Source organism: Saimiri boliviensis, chromosome 5 (genome assembly GCF_048565385.1).
Source record: "Saimiri boliviensis isolate mSaiBol1 chromosome 5, mSaiBol1.pri, whole genome shotgun sequence".
Classification (NCBI taxonomy): domain Eukaryota; kingdom Metazoa; phylum Chordata; class Mammalia; order Primates; family Cebidae; genus Saimiri; species Saimiri boliviensis.
Genome location: NC_133453.1, coordinates 940,055 through 959,467, shown reverse-complemented (window position 1 = coordinate 959,467; position 19,413 = coordinate 940,055). Strand labels below are relative to the sequence as shown.

General features: G+C 51.6%; 2 protein-coding genes across 7 annotated transcripts in view; both read right to left on the bottom strand.

Moving 5' to 3' along the window:
- Positions 1-2: 2 nt before the first annotated feature.
- MTERF4 (mitochondrial transcription termination factor 4) lies at positions 3-7,164 on the bottom strand. The gene is made up of 4 exons (XM_039469741.2): positions 7,089-7,164; positions 3,976-4,474; positions 1,518-1,702; positions 3-807 (listed from the first exon to the last, which is right to left on the bottom strand). The coding sequence occupies exons 1-4, from the start codon at positions 7,107-7,109 to the stop codon at positions 403-405; spliced, it is 1,110 nt and encodes a 369-aa protein (XP_039325675.1). The 5' UTR covers positions 7,110-7,164; the 3' UTR covers positions 3-402.
- Positions 7,165-11,036: 3,872 nt separating this feature from the next.
- PASK (PAS domain containing serine/threonine kinase) overlaps positions 11,037-19,413 on the bottom strand; it is a 42,665-nt gene continuing 34,288 nt past the window's right edge. For 4 of the 6 annotated variants that reach the window (XM_010347289.3, XM_003936767.3, XM_010347286.3 and 1 more), the window contains exons 15-18: positions 17,497-17,696; positions 13,846-13,979; positions 12,261-12,407; positions 11,037-11,628 (exon numbers count right to left, since the gene is read on the bottom strand). In XM_010347289.3, coding sequence (XP_010345591.2) covers positions 11,492-11,628; positions 12,261-12,407; positions 13,846-13,979; positions 17,497-17,696 — 618 coding nt within the window. In that variant the 3' untranslated portion in view covers positions 11,037-11,491. Of the gene's footprint in view, positions 11,629-12,260; positions 12,408-13,845; positions 15,162-17,496; positions 17,697-19,413 lie in introns of those variants that run through there. The other 2 variants (XM_074398728.1, XM_074398729.1) reach the window with 2 other exon arrangements.

Sequence of the window (19,413 nt, the reverse complement as noted above, 5' to 3'; positions counted from 1 at the left end):
ACTGCCTTCTCATAATTTTATTTTTATCACTAAAAGGAAATATAAAGTGATTCCTGACCCAGAAGAAGGAATCCCATCTTCCAACTGTCATGGAATTATCACCAACATATTCAAAAGAGAAAAAAGTAAAACAAAATGTCCCCTTGATTTGAATAGCTCACAGTAAGCAAGTTATTTAGGATGGGACAGGGCCCTCCCCCCGGACACCTGACAACAGATGAAACTTGCATTTCCTGTTTCCTGTTTGGTTTGATCTACCTCTCAGGTGATTTATAATTTTTTTCATCAAAAGACTAGTTTTAGAATAAAAAGTAACTTGAGAAGATTCAAGTAAAGGACCCAGAGGCTCTTAGCAAATGGAAAGCTTCCCTGGTACTCTGGGCCTTTGCTTCTGGCCTCCCGTCACAGCTGCTCCTCCTCGTCATCTTCATCGTCGTCGTCCTCGTCCTCCTCTTCATCCTCCTCCTCGTCCTCCTCCTCCTCGTCCTCCTCTTCCTCCTCCTCCTCCAGACTTGCCCTTTTGCCACTCTCAGACTCCTCCTCCTCCCGAGCCAAGAGCTTCTTAAAAACCTCAAATTCCTCAACAGAAGTACAGGCTGTCCTGGCCAAAAACTCAGCTTCTGACACTCTGAGAATGTTCTTGACCAATGGGTTAAGGATCTGTGTCTGCCCCTTCTTATCAGGGGTTTGGTACCGTCCCAGGCGCTCCAAGTAAATGTGTCTCTGCTTAATCTTGCTGAGTGGATACTGCAGGTACTCACTCTTCACAATGTCTGGATGCGTAATTCCCATCCTGAAATACGCATACTGGAAGACACAAACACACTCAGGAATCCCAGATACAGAGTCTTAAAACCTGTCATTCTACGAACCATATAAACTTAGGTTGTACAAAAGGATTCCAAAAGAATTGCCTATTTGACAACAGCAGAATACCCACTCTAGAATACTGACATTTGTATGACAGCCGGCAGTTTCAAAACACTTACAAACTCATACTGAGAAACATGTAGCAGAAAATAAAGGGGCAGGAGGGAGAAGTTCTATTTCTCCTTAAACAGGGAAGGAAAACTATGAATATGGAAAGATAGGCAAAACATTCAGAAAACATCTAGAAATTTGACCTAAATTGCCATAATTATTACTAAAAAATCAGGACAACTGTTAAAATCACGTTTTCAAAATCAACATGCAAAACAGATTCTGAGGACAGAAAGGCTTCAGCTCTTTTAAAGTTAGCTATTTCAGAATCCCCACTTAGACTCTAAGAATCGGACTGGATCATTCATTACTAATGGCGGAAAAGCTGAAGAATAGGTTTGAACTGTAGTAAAGAAATTACAGAACCAGAACCGAATTCTCTGGCTGATGTATGCAAAGACCATCTAGTCTTTCACTTCCTCCACTCAGATATGAGGGGTCTGAGGCTTCTTATCCATATAACTGACCCTTACTACATTTGAAAAACCTGAAAAACTTGCTATTACCACCCTAATCGCCCTGTCAGTCATTCTCACCTGAAACTTATACTCCAATTGGCTCAGGTCCTCTCGGAGAACAAAGGGGCAGCTGTACAAAATCCTGGTGACTTGCTGTACCGTGAAAAGGCACTTCTCCTTGAGAAGCCTGACAGTGCCATCAATGTCCTGCTGAGGCATGGTGAAAATTTCAGGGCAACAGGAAAGCACCCTCTTTAATTTCCCTGCAGAACATTCAAAAAAGGCAAGCACATCATTTCAGGATACTCCAGAAACCAAGGAGCCAGTTGCACCCGATTTAAGTCCACATTTAAAAACAAACAAGGATCCTCTCCTTCCACAAAGCAGTGGTAATTTCAGACATGTCTTTCCAGAAGCACCATGGAAATGATACATCCCCACTGACTCTGGGACACTCCTCAGAATCACCAGCCCTCCCCCGCATATTCCTGCGGTATTCTGGTCTCCCACCTGAAAGCTGCCAACTTTATATTTTGGGTCTCCTCTTGCCCTCCTCACTTGGAAAAGAATTTCCCAGGCATTTACTGGAAAGATCAGAGAGTAATATGGGAGGGTAGTCTGCTCCATTTGGGGCTTTGGGTTGCTGTTTCCTTCTATAATAAAAGTCATCGAAGCATTCACAACTAACATTCTCAAGCTGAACTCATTGAAAAGGAGTTCCACCATCGTCATCATAACAGTAATAATAATAGTAATCCCGAGAACACACACCAACACTGACATCCTGGTTACCACGGTCACTATATATCTTATCCAAGCCAGGTCACTTTGAGTGAATCAGGCCCTATTAAAACTGCATTAACTGGTGTAAACTGGGACGATTCCAGGCCTTCCTAGGTATAGCTGAGCAAAATTCAGTACTTGGAAACTTAAAGTCAACTAAACTGTTAATTAAAAGTTTCCTAACATTTGAGTTAGTGATTATCTTTTTTTTTTTTTTTTTTTTTGAGACGGAGTTTCGCTCTTGTTACCCAGGCTGGAGTGCAACGGCACAATCTCGGCTCACCGCAACCTCCGCCTCCTGGGCTCAGGCAATTCTCCTGCCTCAGCCTCCTGAGTAGCTGGGATTACAGGCACGCGCCACCATGCCCAGCTAATGTTTTGTATTTTTAGTAGAGACGGGGTTTCACCATGTTGACCAGGATGGTCTCGATCTCTTGACCTTGTGATCCACCTGTCTCGGCCTCCCAAAGCGCTGGGATTACAGGAGTGAGCCACCGCGCCCGGCGGTTAGTGATTATCTTAATGTGTGAGGAATTTCAGGAGTTTAGGTTTTATCTTCATCTCTTCAGGCTGTGCTGAGCTGGCTAAATAATAATCACTGCACATAATGCATCAAGTTTAGACTTTTAGATTATACTGTATGAGGCAATCTGTTAAGAAAAATATACAAGGCTACCTTTTCCTTATCTTCTAGAGAAGGAGTCCTGTGGAGATGCTGTGAAATGGTGGGTCCTACACCTTCCACCCCTGCCTCAAAAGAAACCTTAACAGGAAGAGTCAAAAATGAAAAGAAAGAATAGTGGAACTCCTCTGGTCAAAGTGGGTAAGGGTCCTTGAGACCCTCATGAGCCCCCAGCTCCTCTAGAAGGCCTCTAAAGAGATCCAGGGAACTCTGGGCAGCCCCGAGACGTGAATATGCTGGGCGCAGGAGTGGGGGATAGGTAGAAGGGAAGCCCACTCCCATGTTTCCCAGGAACCTGGCAAGATCTCTTGGATTCCACAGTAAATCAAAACACTCAGCTGGAAGGTAAGTCTTTACAAGAGATGTTGGTTTGACTTCAGAGACAAAGCACTAAGACCATTTCATGTTGATTTAAACATCAAATGTTCTATGTATACATTTACCAACATCACATCTCAGCATCAACCCACTGAGCATATACCACATGCCCATCACAGCACTGGGTGCTAAAGAGCCCACAGTGGAAAAGGCGGACACGAGTCTCTGTCCTGGCACTCCACTTTTTTCTTCTAGTCTTAACTCTTCCTCCTTCCCTCTCAAAATGCGTTCTGCACAGAAGGCCACTCCTATTCCTCCAAGCCGAATCAGACATTCCTCTCCAGGAACACTGATACCCTCAGAAATCCCCTAATCCATCTCGCCTTAGGCTCTTCTCTCCCCAGCTCTGGCTTCTCTCACACTATATAAAGATCTGCTTTCTTTTTTTTTTTTTTTTTTTTTTTGCGACAGTCTCTCTGTCATCCAGGCTGGAGTTCAGTGGCGCCATCTCAGCTCACTGCAACCTCCACCTCCTGGGTTCAAGCAATTTTCCTGCCTCAGCCTCCCAAGTAGCTGGAATTACAGGCATGTGCCACCACACCCAGCTAATTTTTGAACTTTTAGTAGAGACAGGGTTTCACCACGTTGGCCAGGCTGATCCTGAACCCCTCAGTGATTTGCCTGCCTTGGCCTCCCAAAGACGTGGGATCACAGGCGTGAGCCACTGCGGCCAAAATCTGCATCTTCTTGTACCTTCTCCAAGCCCAAGTTTTCGCAGGTAACTGGAGCGCTTCCTCATTTGCTTAATAGGCAGTTTCAATAACTGGGGACTTTTCTTCAAGGCCACAAACACAGGCTCTGGATTCAGACCCAAGAGAATACATTCTGAAATGATGTCCAGCAACTGCTGAGGACTGGCACCTGGCTGTACACGGAGCAATTCATTAATATGGGCATCGCTGAAACCCATGTCCTGGAGGGAACTGACGACTCTCTCCAGTACCGAGGATCCTTGTTCCACAGGAGTCCTCTGCTCCTCAGGGAGGCACTGAACAAGATTCCTCCTGCATTCTGGCTCCTGCACAGAGTTACTGGATCTAATACAGGATGACTCCTCAATGAACCCTCCACTGGAGGCTGTAGTCAGTTTGCGCAACAAGGAAGCTGTTGTCCTTCTCTGTTCTCCAAGATGAGGAATCTGCCTAGCGATACAGGCCCAGGTGAGGGGGATCAGGCGGTGCCAGTCAAGGACCTGTAAGACACAGCACCGAAAGACAATTAATTCCTCACTATTCCAGTGCAATGGACACCACAAGATTTTTGAGCCAGAGTATTTACTGCCTTGATTCCACACAAACATAACACTTTTTATAAGCAATCTGCAAAATCATATCTGAACTTAAGCCTACAGAGAAGGAAGCTCACATATAGAGAACAGGGTATTTCAAGGGCATAGAGATGGGAGCCAAGTAGGTACAATATTGTTAGCTTTTGCAGCTTTAAGGACGGCAGCAGAGACATGGAGGAAGAGGGAAAAACTATTTCTAGGCCAGCTGGTCACCTTTGCCAGGAAAGTCTCACCTCAGACTACTTTCCAGATTCACATTCTTAAATTCATTCCACAAGAAAAATCTTGTGGGATACAGAGTTGGCCCTTAATCCAGTTACTCGGGAGGCTTGAGCAAGGGTTTCAATTGCTCGAATCCACTTATATGTGGATTTTCTTACACCTCTGCCACCCTTGAGACACCACGACCAACCTCTCCTCCACCTCCTCTTCAGCCTAAAGACCTTATGAGGATCTGCTTCCTCTTAATGAATAATAAATGCATTTTCTCTTAGGATGTTCTTTTTCTTTTTGAGTTGAGGGGGGAGGTCTCACTCTGTTGCCCAGGCTTGAGTGCAGTGGTGCAATCATGGCTCACTGCAGCCTTGATCTCCCCAGGCTGAGTAGCTGGGACTACAGGCGCACAGCACTACACCCTGCTGATTTTCGTATTTTTTGTAGAGATGGGGTTTTGTCCTTATGATTTTCTTAATGACATTTTCTTTTCTCTAACTTACAGAATGCAATATATATATAAGATATGTGTTAACTGACTGTTTATCTTGTCGGTAAGACTTCCAGTCACAAGTAGGCTGTAAGTAGTTGAGTTTTAGGGGAGTCAGCGTCATACATGGATTTTCAACTGGTGTGGGGGCGGCCTGGTGCCCCTAATCCCTGTGTTGTTGAAGGGTCACAGTAATTTAGTCAACTTGCATACACAATTCCAGTTGACCTCAGAAATCTTCAGTGGCTCACGCTGGTGCTTAACAAACGATGCGTAATCATCCAAGCACGCTAAGCCAGCAGTCTTCAAACTTTTTGGCACCAGGGACTGGGTTTCATTGAAGACAGTTTTCCACAGACTGGTGAGGGGTTTCGGGATAATTCAAGCACATTACATTGGTGGTGTACTTTATTTCTATTATTTTCACATTCTAATATATAATGAAATAGTTACACAACTCGCCATAATGTAGAATCACTGGGAGCCCTGAGCTTGTTCTCCTACAACTAGAAGGTCCCATCTAGGGGTGATGGGTGACAGATCATCCGGCATTAGATTCTCACAAGGAGCGCGCAACCTAGATCCCTCAAAGGCGCAGTTCACAGTAGGGTTTGCGCCCCAGTGAGACTCTAACGTCTGACAGGAGGCGCAGCTCAGGCGGCCTGGCCAGCGAGGGGAGCGGCTGTAAACACAGAGGACGTTTGGCTGGCTCACCCACCGCTCGCCTCTCTGTGCAGCCTGGCTCCTGACAGGCCACGGACCGGTACCGGGGGTTGGGAAACCCTGCTGTAAACCTTCACATCGGTCGCAACCCCCTATCCAGCGTCATCGACTGTCGCCCCGGGCCAGCCCGCCAAGCCCAAGCGCTGGCGGCTCTCCAGCCTCCCTGTTCAGCTGCTGCCTCCGCCAGGAACACCGGCCTAAAGATCTGTATGCAGGCCGGGCGCGGTGGCTCAAGCCTGTAATCCCAGCACTTTGGGAGGCCGAGGCGGGTGGATCACGAGGTCAAGAGATCAAGACCATCCCGGTCAACGTGGTGAAACCCCGTCTCTACTAAAAATACAAAAAATTAGCTGGGCACGGTGGCGCGTGCCTGTAATCCCAGCTACTCAGGAGGCTGAGGCAGGAGAATTGCCTGAACCCAGGAGGCGGAGGTTGCGGTGAGCCGAGATCGTGCCATTGCACTTCAGCGTGGGTAACGAGCGAAACTCCGTCTCCAAAAAAAAAAAAAAAAGATCTGTATGCGGATTCCGCTTCCTCCTAACGGACCGTAAATACACGTTCTCTTCCTTGCGAAAATCAAACTCTTGCTCAAGAGTCAACTCAGGCCGGGCGCGGTGGCTCACGCCTGTCATCCCAGCAGTTTGGGGAAGCCGAGGCGGACGGATCCCACGAGGTCAGGAGTTGGGGACCAGCCTGGCCAACGCGGTGAAACCCCGTCTCTCCTAAAAACACAAAAATCGGCCGGGCGTGGCGGCGGGCGCCCGTAATCCCAGTTCGTCGGGAGGCTGAAGCAGGAGAATCGCTTGAACCCAGGAGACGGAGGCTGCCGTGAGCCGAGACCGCGCCACTGCACTGCAGCCTGGCGCCTGGCAACAGAGCGAGACTCTGTCTCCAAAAAAAAAAAAAAAATCAACCTTACTCTATACCCCACAGTAACTGAGCCGAGCCCCCGGGCCAGGAGGCCAAAACCAGGTCAGCGTGCACGGACCCCCGGAAGGGCTCCACGAAACGCCGGCGGCCGCGGCTCTTCCGCGTCGCTGCCCGCCCGCCCGCCGGCGACCCGAGAAGCCCCCGCACCCGGCGCAACCTCACCTGACGGCGGAAGGCAGCCATGGCGCGCCGGAGACGGCAGCAGCGACCGCGCCGGAAGCAGCCGCCCTCCCCGGCCCGGCACTTCCGGCCCCCGGTCCGTCCCCGCCGCCGTTCCCGGCGCCAGCGCGGTGACGGTGGCTCTTGATTCCGGCCCGGAGCTGCGCTGCGCGCGCACCGCGTCGGGGGCTCAGGCGGCCCCCTCGGTGTCCCGGGGCCGCCCCTCCGCCAAGCCGGGAGGCCGGAGCGGGGCCCGTCGCCGTGGCCTCGGCCCTCGGGAGCGGGGCGCCCGGCTCCGGGAACTGCAGCCGGGAGCGCGGGAATCCTCCCCGAGGCGGGAAGGCGGACTCCGTGCCCCGCGGACAGACCCCGGGTCCCGCTGTGCGGAAGTCGGCGTCCGGCGTGAACGCCGCGGCCGCCGGCGCGCGGAGAGGCTTCGCCGTTGTTCTCTCTTGCCCTCGGCCGGTGGGAGATGAGAATTTGCCGACTTTAAGCGACCCAAGTGAAATGGCGGGCATGACGGCACAGGTCCCCGTGTAAGCGGGAGCCCTGCAGACTCGGGGGTCTGGTTCCCTCGTCCCGGCCCAACGCGGGTGCGGCTGAGGACGGAGCCCACGCCCGCCGGAGGGGAGGCCTGCGGGGAGCAGGAGGCGCGCTTGCCCCGCTTCGCCAGCCCTGCCGCCACGGCCCGCACTTACGAGCGTCTCTGGCGTTGCCTCCATGCTGGACGGACGTCAAGGATTTGATTCTTGCATAGATTGACACACCTGCTCTGAGCCAGGCAGGGAGCTCGGTGCTCAGCTCTGTAAAACTGTATCTTTTGACAAAGGGATTATATCCACTAAAAGGAAGGTTATAATCTGCGTAGAACTAAAGAATTGGTTGCTTTGCCGGGGTGCAGTGGCCACACCTGTCATCCCAGCACTTTGGGAGGCTGAGGTGGGAGTGTCGCCTGGGCTCAGGAGTTCAAGACCAGCCTGAGCAACATAGGAAAACTGTCTCTACAAAAAGCACAAAAATTAGCCGAGAGTGGTCGCCTGCACCTGTAGTTTCAGCTGCTTAGGAGCTGGAAGTGGGAGGATCACTTGAGCCCAGGAGGTTGAGGCTGCAGTGAGCTGTGATTGTGCCACTGCACTCCAGCCTGTGTGACAGAGCAAGACCTTGTCTCAAAAACAAAAGGAAAATAATTGGTTCCTTTTGTTTTTAATAATGCAGTTTTCTTCTCAAAATACTAAACTGTTAACATCTCAAAATAAATTGTGTTTCTGCTACACCAAAAACCTAAGAAACTCCCATGAGCCACCCCAACTCCCTGGAAAGAATCAAGGACCCTGAACAGGTTATCTAGCTCTAGAAATAAAATGGCAGCTGGGACACGAGGATTCTGAATAGATTACTCATAGTAAATTTTTCATTTACTATGAAAAATTGACATGAAGCTGGGTGCGGCGGCCCACACCTGTAATCCCAAGCTGGCAGATCACTTGCAGTCAGGGGTTTGAGACCACCCTGGCCAACATGGTGAGTCCTGTCTCTACTGAAAATAAAAAAATTAGCTGAGTATAGTGGCGTTGTGCCTGTAGTCCCAGCTACTCAGAACGCTGAGGCAGGAGAATCGCTTGAACCTGGGAGGCAGAGGTTACAGTGAGCCAAGATCACACCATTGCACTCCAGCATGGGCAACAGAGCAAAAGTATGCCTCAAAAAATAATGATAGGCCGGGCGCGGTGGCTCAAGCCTGTAATCCCAGCACTTTGGGAGGCCGAGGCAGGTGGATCACAAGGTCGAGAGATCGAGACCATCCTGGTCAACAAGGTGAAACCCCGTCTCCACTAAAAATACGAAAAGTTAGCTGGGCATGGTGGCGCGTGCCTGTAATCCCAGCTACTTAGGAGGCTGAGGCAGGAGAATCGCCTGAACCCAGGAGGCGGAGGTTGCGGTGAGCCGAGATCGCGCCATTGCACTCCAGCCTGGGTAACAAGAGCGAAACGCCGTCTCAAAAAAAATAAAAATAAAAATAAAAATAATGATAAATAAATAGACATCACCTTCAGTCTTTTGTGAAAACTTTGCTCTCTCAAACCATACTTTAAAAACATGGAGTGGGCCAAGCAAGGTGGCTCATGCCTGTAATCCCAGCACTTTGGGAGGCCAGGGCAAGCGGATCACCTGAGCTCAGGAGTTCAAGACCAGCCTTGCTAACTTGGCAAAACCCCATCTCTACTAAAATACAAAAATTAGCCGGGCATGGTAGCACACACTTGTAATCCCAGCTACCAGGGAGGCTGAGGCAGAATTGCTTGAACCCAGGGCACAGAAGTTGCAGTGAGCTGAGATCACGCCATTGCGCTCCAGCCTTGGTGACAGAGTGAGACTCCATATGAAAAAAAAAAAAACATGGAGTGGAAAATTTGGCAGCCTCAGCGTCAGAATGTTTCTCTCTGGGTTCTTTCTGCAAAGAACATTTGCAAAATAGCCGACCTTCCACTGCTATCAAGTCAGATGAGCTTTCATTATTATCTTATAAAGAAGTAACATTTCTTGGAAAGCTAGGACCTAGCATTCTCAATCCATTAAACACCTGTCTGAAAACACCATTCTGGCCAGGCGCGGTGGCTCATGCCTGTAATCCCGACAATTTGGGAGGCTGAGGCAGGCGGATCACCTGAGGTCAGAAGTTCAAGACCAGCCTGGCCAACATAGTGAAATCCTGTTCCTACTAAAAGTACAAAAAAATCAACCAGGCGTGGTGGCAGGCACGTGTAATCCCAGCTACTCGGGAGGCTGAGGCAGGAGAATCACTTGAACCTGGGAGGCGGAGGTTGCAGTGAGCTGAGATCACACCATTGCGCTCTAGCCTGGGTGACAGTGCAAGGCTGTCTCCAAAAAACAAAAAACCCGCACCATTCTATAACACCCTCTGTGTTATAAGCATCATAAACACTGCAAAGAAAAATGTTGAGTTCTCAAAACATTAGGAAACGCATTTGAATTCTGAAGAGTAAACGTCACTGACTTTATTACACATCTCTAAAAACCTGTACCTTTAGTGTCCCTGATAGAGGAGGGTTCTCCAACTCCATACTAACTCCATCAGTCACTTGTGGCAGGGAGACTGAAGAGCACTTTCTGAGGAAAGGGATGGCAGTCTCCCGTATCCTACTAGATGGGACTAAGATTAACTGCTCTGATCATCCTTAACAGTTGAGTGTCTCCTAAATACCACGAGAAATAGCTCAGAACCACACTGGAGGCAGCCTGGCCCCCAAGCAGCTTCCAGAAGGTCTGGGCAGGAGTCTCAGAATGTGGAAAAACAGTCTGCAAGTCATGACACAGGAAAAGGGTAGCGGTTTATTTATTTTCCAACTGTCTCAGCAGGGAAAAAAATGAAAGGTTCTGCTGTCACCTCTAGCTCTTCCCTCCTCCCTAACACAGACATGAAATAAAACAATGTAAGTACTTGACCTAGCCAAGTCTGTCTGAGGGGAACGGACTGGAGCCTGAGAGGGAAGCAGTCCACTGAGTGTCTGAGAAGCACCCTGGGACCCGAGCAGCCCTGAGGAAGGGACAGCGCTGGAGCCCCTCCCGTGGACCGAAGGTGTGGGCTGGGCCAGAAAGCCCCTCACGGAGACAGAGGTGGGAGCTGGCTAGCCGTGGGGGTTTGGGGACTGCTGGCATGAGCCAGCCACATGTTGACAGCAGCCTTGCTACAGGGCCCGGGGGAAGGGAAGTCCCTGAGGATGCCACACCCTCCCCAGTCTTACCAGATGGAGGAAGCTTCAGAGCCCTAGGCCCACCCCTGGCAGGGCCTGCTTGTAAAAGGAACCCCAGAATGACCAAGACTAGACTTCTCTCCAGCTATGGCAAGTGGGGTGCACAAATGGCAAAACGAAACCAAGTATTTCCCACACGCAGCACACAGGAACAGTTCACGACTTCCAACTCAGGGTAACTGTTTACTAACAAGATGCTTTAATTTGAAAAGTGTTTGAGAAAATAAATTAATGGAACAGTCTGGTCATCTAACAGTTCTACACATTTCACATCTCCGTCGCTCAGATGAGCATACACCGAGTCAGAGGGAACAACACACAGGCGTGTATAGAGTGGAAAGAGAAAACACTCATGCCTTCAGGAGTTCACAAATTACAAGCCCTTTAATAATATAAAACAGTTGAACACTGGGGTATTTTTCTAGGTCATGAAGAAAGTGAATTCCAAATCTATGTAATGAACCTAAAATAACACAGCATCGCTGCCTTCTGTTCTGGCGTTTATCAAACCTGCACGTGAGTTTTTGGCAGGTGAGCTGGGAACGCTTGAGAATGTACTTTCTCCAAGCAGATGGGCCTGAAAACCGTATGATTTTCCGAGCCAAGTGAAGAAAAGCAGCCAGAAGCTGGCGTTTAGCTGGTCAGCAAACAGCTCTGGCCCTCAGGAGCCTCGCTGGGAGTGGGGCCCCCGCAAAGCTCCTGAGCCTGGGCCATTTCACTCAGGCTCCTGCTCCCCATCTCCAGACTCGCAGTGGACAGAACTCCGCTTTCTGAAGAAGAAGAAGAGAGCTGCGTCACATACTACCAACATAAGCTGCTAAGATACTTTGCTTTTTACTGGAAGTCCTAGAACAAAAGCCTATGGCGGTGGGGGGTGCTCAGAAATCCAACTGGTTGGAAGTACAGCTCCTGCCACTGTGCTGTGGGGATCTAAGCCCAGGGCCATCTTCACCAGCTTGGCCCAAATGCTCTGAGCAGCGGTGCTGGCTCTGTGGCCAGAGCCTTGTCTGAAGAGCTACGAGTCCCCCCAGGCTGCTAAAGCATCACACTCGGCACCTGTGGCCGCCTCCTCCTCCCCTTCAGCCCAGTCAGACCGTCACCAACTGCATTCCTCAAACCATCTTTGAGGGTCCTGACCCCTTCTGCCAGGTGCTCCCATGGGTACCTGGCCACCCTCCAAGGCCCAAAGCCACACCCTGAACCCCAGTGGGGTCCAGAGGCCTCTGGACACAATCAAGCCCCTGCTCACAGGTGGCAGGTCAGCTATAGGCCCTGACATTTGTGCCCAAGACAGCATGGGAGAGAGAGCTTCCTTTTCCTCCTTTTGACCCAAGAAGGCAGCCCCGGGACCGCGTCATTCCGAGCAAAGTCACACGGGGCGGAGGGCGCTGAGAGGCCTCACCTGGCTTGTTTACTCGGCACACCTCTTCCCACGTGTACTCAGCAAGGTTCACAGGCTGTGTTACCCACGGGTCCATCACCAGCTTCTCCAAGGTGGTGCGCTTCTCAGGGACTGGCTGCAGCAGCCCGGACACGAGGCTCATGAGTTCTAGGGACACAAAGAACACAGATGGGAGATCCAGACTGGGATCGAGGGGAGCACATCTCAGACTCCTGGGTGCCCCCACCCCCTGCAGAGCCTCTGACTGGGCAGAAGGCGGCCCAGGAACCTCTAGTGCAGGGCCCAGCTGTGCTTGGAGAAAAGCTGCAGGAAACACTCATTGCCTCTGAAATGAAAGCCTGGGGTTCAAGATGCCATCTCATGCAACCACAGTCCAGGTGGTGCGGGGGTTCCTGACTGGTCTGTCGTCGGGGGCTCTGGCTATGCGGAGCTGTGACTATCAGGGTTAACATGACAGGTGAGGGGATGCCAGCACGAGCTCTGAGAGGAGCCCCCTGCCTTGCACCTGGATTCAGGTCCCACTTCCTTTAACCATGTAGCTACCAACCCAACCAGGGCCACTTGGAGCCTCGCCATCCCAGGGGACCTACCCCAGTGGGAGAACACACGGAACAGCCTCTGTGGGTGGAACAGCATGCCCAAGACCCATGGCATCACAGGAATCGAGAGCTTCAGCAAATCTAAGAATCCCTTCCAGGCTGCCAGAGACGGAGTCCCCCCATCCCCGCAAACAATCCATGTGTTGAAGCCCCAACTCCTGATGTGGTATGAGGAGGTAGGGCCTTTGGGAGGTAGCTGGAGTTAGATGAGGTCACAAGGGTGGAACCCCATAAGAGGAAGACAGGACAAATTCAGAGCTCACTCTCTCTCTCTCTCGAAGAACCCAGCAAGAAGTTGGCCATCTCCAGAACTGTGAGAAATGCACATCTCTTGTTTATGCCAGTCCAAGGTACTTCTTCATGGCACAATGTCAAGATTGGAAGAGACCTCAGAACCCTGGGGTACAGCTACCCCTGCTGACCTGGCTGCCCCTCACACCATCACCAGCTCCAGGGCTTCTGTGGGGTGTGAGCTCCTGAGGCGGCCCACTCCAGATCATCTGGAGGCCTTTCTGGCCACTGAGCCCACATCTGCCTCCCACACTGGTCCCACTCCAGACACAAACAGCCACTCCTGTCCCTGCGGGAAGCTGAGGCACATCAAGGGGAGCTCATGGTGCAACTGAAGCCCCACGGCCTCCACATGCGCCGCTGGGGAGTCAAGTGTAGCACATCAAGAAAATGCAATCAAATTCAGCCTCAATCCACTGGCACCCACTGTGCGATGGGGTTTCTAACCTAAGGGCCTAATCTTAGCTGCTGCCATGGCCAGGTGTGGACTGCAAGTCTGTTTCTCACAAGAGGGCCTCTAAGATCCAAAGATGGTAATGAAAACTAAATTACCAAGATGTTTTACAGTCATACGCAAATTATTCTTTTGATCAGATCAATTATTCGATGAATAGAAAGGAAACAAGTGAGACTATCAGTATGGACAGAGATCACCGAGGACGGAGGAGACGGAATCGTCTGCGGCTCACGCTCACCTGTGGACACCAGGTACGGTGGGTGTATGGCGGCCTCCACGGTCTCCTCCAGCTCACAGAAGGGGTTCTCCTCAAAGACCAGCGTGTACAGAGTGACTCCTAGAGACCACATCTCCAGCTCCGGCCCTCTGTAGCTGCGAGAAGGCATCAGACGCCATGGTGCTCAGCACGCACTTGCCAAGCCCGCCCGCGGGAAGCACTGTGGCCCTTCCCGACCAGGCACACAGGCCAGGCAGCGAATTCCCAGGAGAGTCACTCCACCCCTCAAACACGCCCTCCATTTCCACGCGCTTCTGCCCCAGACCAGCCATCGAGCCACCTGCCAGGGCTGGAGAGGCCCCTGGGCAGCTCCGAGGCTAATGAGGGCTTCCCAGAGGAAGCAGACTGCAAGTCTGTTGGCTTTGCTCAGGGCCATGGGAGCCGCAGGCTGCTTCAGAACAGGGTTACGTGCCCTTCAGGCATGTTCAGGCAAGTTCAGTTTGGTGTGACCGTGGACACGCGTGCCCTTTAGAAAGATCACACCAGGATCACGTGTGACGAGCACACCAGGACGAGACTGAACGGGAGAAACACCGGAGAATGAAGGCGGTCAAGAAGGAAGCGGTGGAGGCACGGTAAGTGTTCACACAATGGGCCAGCGAGAGCAGCCCCAGGGAAGACACCTCTCCGTCAACATCCTGATCCCAGCTGCCATTTTATTGGGAACCTAGAGGTGCCAGTGCTGTACCAGCAGTTCACATGGCTTGGCCCCCATCCTCACGACCACCTAGCAAGATAAATACTACCTTCATTTTACACAGAAGAGGAGCAAGGCTTGGTGAGGCGAAGCTGCTACCAAGCACGCCCTGGAGTCAGGTCAGCCGCACCTGGCTGTGTCCCTGCGCTGCCCGAGACCACGAGTCTCTGGGTCCGCAGCTGAGGGTCTGTCCCGAGAAGAGGTCTGGGAAGCAGCAGCCTCTTCCCAGAACTGGAATCAGACAAACCACAAGAGAAACCACAGCAGTTAGAAGTGCCAGACAGCCCTTGGCTGGACTCGGAGAAGAGGGGCCGGGAGGGCTCAAGAAGGCAGATCCCAGAGGCCAGAGCAGCAGCGTGGGCGAATGTCAGGCCACCAGCTTGAGTCAGAGGGCGGTGGGGTCACCAGCACAGACTGCAGGAAAGCCGAGGGGATGAGGGCTGCAGGGGTCAGAGCAAGAACATCAGCTTTGGCAGTGTTCATCTTTGTGTTGTTTCTGTTTGTTAGAGAGAGATTTTAAGGCTTCTAGAAGCTGAAGAGAAATATCCAGTAGAATAGAACAGAGGTTGGCAGACGTTTCCTATAAAGGGCCAAAGAGTACATAGTTCAGGTTTTGGGGCCACATGGTCCCCACTGCAACTCAACTCTGTCACGAAGGAGGAAGGCAGCTACAGACAACACATAAGCAGATGAGCACGGCTCCATTCCAATAAAGCTTGATTTATAGAAACAAGAGCCGGGGGTGCCTGCGCACACACGTTCGTACCAGCATCATGAACGACATAAAGATGGAAGCAAAAGGTGGAAGCAGCCCGAATGTCCACAGACAGATGAATGAGTATGTACAGCATATCCAAAAATGCAGTCAGATTCAGCCTTGACAAGGAAGACGCTGGGACAGCCCACGGCGCGGACGGACCTTGAGGACTTTATGCTAAGTGAAATAAGCCAGTCACCAAAAGGCAAATGCTGTATAGTTCCACATAGAGGAGGTCCCTAGAGTCGTCAGATTCACGGAAAAGGACGTGGCATGGCGGCTGCCAGGGCTGGAGGAAGGGGAACGGGGATCTAAGGCCTCAGGCTGCCGACCCTGGAGGAGATGGAGATGCAGATGGCAAGCTGGAAGCCGGGTCCCTGAGGACGGGACTGAGAATCAGAACTCAGAAACCCTTTCACCCAGAGATATGGGGAGATGATGCAGGACGGAGGGGCTCCCAAGAGGAGGCCTGCAGCCCAGCAGGCCCAGGAGCGGCACACTGCCCAAGCCAGAAGGGAGGGGCCGGGAGGCAGGGCAGGTGCTCAGGGAGAGGGCAGGCCCGCGGCCCTGGGAGGCAGGAGCAAGGTGGCTGAGCAGCACTGAGCTCTCGCCCAGGCTGGATCCCCCGCATCCTCCCAAGGGTTCCGGCCTGGGTGCAGGGAGGGTAACAAGCCACGCAGCAGGTGTCATGGGTCAGTGGACAGGGGACGGGCAGTTCCCTCCAGCACGGAGGGCACAACAGCCACTGCAGGGCAGGCAGAGCCACCAGGACCCAACAGGACCCACCAGGCACCAGGGCAACAAACCACATCTACCCTTCTCAGACCTGCCCCTTCAATACTTCACACCGTTTGCTGGCTCTGAAGACACATGGAGGTTCTAGCGGGGAAGAGCCCCCCTGCACTTCCTCCACACTCTGCACACAGGGCATCCAGGCCCAGAAGAGCCCATGCTTGCCTGGTGTGGAGGCTGGCACAGGCCAAGGCCGCTGGGCTCTGAGGACTCGGGGTGGGCATCTGGAACCCACACCTCCTGACTGATGAAACACGGCCCAGGCAGACCCCGGCCACTCCTCTCCCCGAGCTGAGCTTCTCCCGAGAGTCCAGGGCACAGCACGGAGCTCGCGCAGTGACCGTGAGCAAACGCTCTGGCCTCAGGCCACCACGTCAGGTCCAGCTCCAAGCAAGCAGGTCTGTGTGAGGGACCCTGTGCCCCTCTCCTGTGAGGACAGCACGAGCTTGCCTCCTACAGAACCACATGGAACAGACACGGGCGGTGCAGCAGAGCACCGCCTCGGCCCACTGTGAGGGTCCAAGCGGTGCCGTGATCGTCCGGCCCTCTAACCACGAACGCACCTAGAAGTGTTCCAACCACACCTGAGGAAAACACCTGTTGTCTGTTTCTAACTTAATAAAATCTATTTCATACACATAAAGACACACTTGGTTTACAGAAGATGAGAGAGTGATCCAGGCGCGTGCAGCAGAAAGCACCGTCAGCAGAGGCCCCACTCAGGCCCTACAAACCAACCAGTCTTCCTGTTTTCCTTTCCTCTCTTAAGCTCCCGAGGGGCGGCCCTGCCCACACCGGCCCCTGACTCACAGGCTCCCCTGACTGCAGAGCCGCCAACTCGGCCACACACCCCAGGACGCTGCTTCTCCCCACAGCAGAGGCTCAGCCGGCCCACTCCATCGCCCTGACGTCTGGCTGCTCAGCGACGGCCCCTCCAGCCAAGCGCTCCGCCTTCAGCACGAGCCTTCTGCCTCGGGACTTTCTCTAATGCTCATTTCTTGTGTGATCAGCCCCACTATATTTTACTGAAATAACGATTCCTGTCATCAAAATAAATAAATCTAACTAAAAGGAATCCTCTTCACTTACTGAAGAGTACCATTTTGGGAGACTCTTATCTTTAATATTTTTCTTAGCTTTTTATTCTATGAAACTCCAAACATAAATAAAAGCTGAGAAAGTAAACGGATTAACTCCTCTATTGCTCGCCCAGCGCCTCTGACAACAGGGCCCTGCCCGCCTGCCCACTGATCTTTCAGCACACCAGCCCCGGTCCCTCGACACCCATCGCCACGAGGCACGAAGGGAGCCACCTTCCCACCCGGGTCCTGACAGAGGGCGCAGGGACAGGCTGCCGCATACGTACGGATTCCCAAGGAGAACTTCCGGGGCACAGTACTCGATGGTTCCACAAAACGTATAGAATAATTTTCCCCTTTCCAAGTAGGCGGCCGAGCCGAAGTCTATCAGCTTGATGGTGAAGTCCTCGGCGATCACGATGTTCTCGTCCTTGATGTCGCGGTGAATGACGCCCTTCAGGCGCAGGTATCCCACGGCTGACACTAGCTGGAATCAGGAGGCCAGAGGGGGCTTTTAAAAAAGCAGTGCAACTAAAACATGCCTTTAAAATAAACTGGAACCGAAAACAAAAGAAAAAATGAACCTGTGACCCATAATGAACTGAGGCCAGGAAAGAGTTCTGAATGCTGAAGCTACGACTGCAAGCAAACAGGAAGCAAAGCCGCTCCAGGAGGCATGCTCACCGGAGCCGGCCACGTCGGCCAGCCAGGCAGCAGCATCAACACGAGGCGCGTGAGTTCTGTCTGCTGCTTAGAAAACCTTCCTAGCAGACACTTGCCCCACAACGCACACCATGCCTATCCCAGGAGGAAAGACAGGCCACAAAGCCACAGCTCACAGACACCCATGGTGGGCACGTGAAGTATGGGTGCAGTTTTGGTGTGAAGTGGGAAGAGCCCGAGAGAAAGCACCCAGTCGACAGCCTCAGCCCAAAGGGAGGGAAAGGGCCTTGCCCAGAGTCCAGGCTGCCATCTGGGACAGAGCTGGGAGCACAGCCTACTTGAGGGCTCCCGCAGCGCCTCAGAGAGCAACACGAGGCGTCAGCCGTCCTTTCCTCAGACATGTGGCTGCTCAACAAGACACTTAGAGTGGTTACGCTAGAAACAAGCTTCGTTCCCAACAGCTGCTGCACCGCCGGCCCACTCTGCCTCTCCCATAACCGAGGCCAGCAAAATCAGCCTTTCAGTTTAGCTCAACTAGGATGAATTAAACATCTGTCGGAATCTGGACACCCATTGTACCAATCAACTTAGTGATTTCATGGATGTATCGTGTTGATCTTTTGAGACAATTTTATATTTACAAATGAGTATCTTTCAAAGCAGAAACAACAGTTAAGCACAGGTTAGCTATGCCCAATTAATTAATTTATATTTAATATACAAATATTTACAAACATATATACAGACATACCTGCGTATTTACAGATACATACACATTTAGATACACACATATGCATACACACCTGCACATACACGTGTGCATACCTACAGACAACATGTACATAGGTACACATATAAATACACATATACAAGCATGCATGCATACATACTTACATACATATGCAGATATATACAAATCAGTCACGATCCAGTTGGGAGACAGAAACCACACATTAACATGAACATGGAAAGTTTCGTTGAGATTTATTAACTAGTTCTGAGAGATTAACTACAAAGGGATGAAGAGCAACTTTAAGAGAGCTGCTCTTCCGGCAGACACCTCCCGTGCCCTGGGCCAACAGCACTGCCCTGGAGCTGCCTGAACCAAGCCAGGCTGTTCCCAGGCCCCAGCTCCCCCGCCGCTGAGCAGGCCCCGATGAATCTAGAGCGGACAGGCAATGCCCTGAGAATGAGCGCGATTCCTAAATACATTAATGTGTGAGAATGTATTTTATAAAATTGTGAATCTACACTCACGTGTGGTAACATTTATGTCTTTACATTTACGAAGGGGGTATAGATTAATTCTGGCAAAACTTTTACAGTATAGAACACCATCATTACCCGTCTCGCTAGCTCCAGAACCAACACCTGTCAGGCAGCAGCTTTTAACAAGTGACCCTCAACGTTACCTCACACAGATACCATATTTGCTGTCAAAAATATCAGAAATGAGTCTCTGCCACAGCTTAAAGGGAAGATGTTGTCTTCCGACATAGGAAGAGGGAGAGAGGTGCCCTTTTTTTGGCTGATCCATAATG

Bases quoted from the DNA above. Each gene is read 5' to 3' on its own strand.
- MTERF4 (XM_039469741.2), bottom strand. From the start codon at position 7,109: ATGGCTGCCTTCCGCCGTCAG. The intron at 4,475-7,088 runs GTGAGGTTGCGC...TGTGTCTTACAG, and splicing joins TGGCTGCCTTCCGCCGTCAG to GTCCTTGACTGGCACCGCCT. The intron at 1,703-3,975 runs GTACAAGAAGAT...AATGTTCTGCAG, and splicing joins AAAACTTGGGCTTGGAGAAG to GGAAATTAAAGAGGGTGCTT.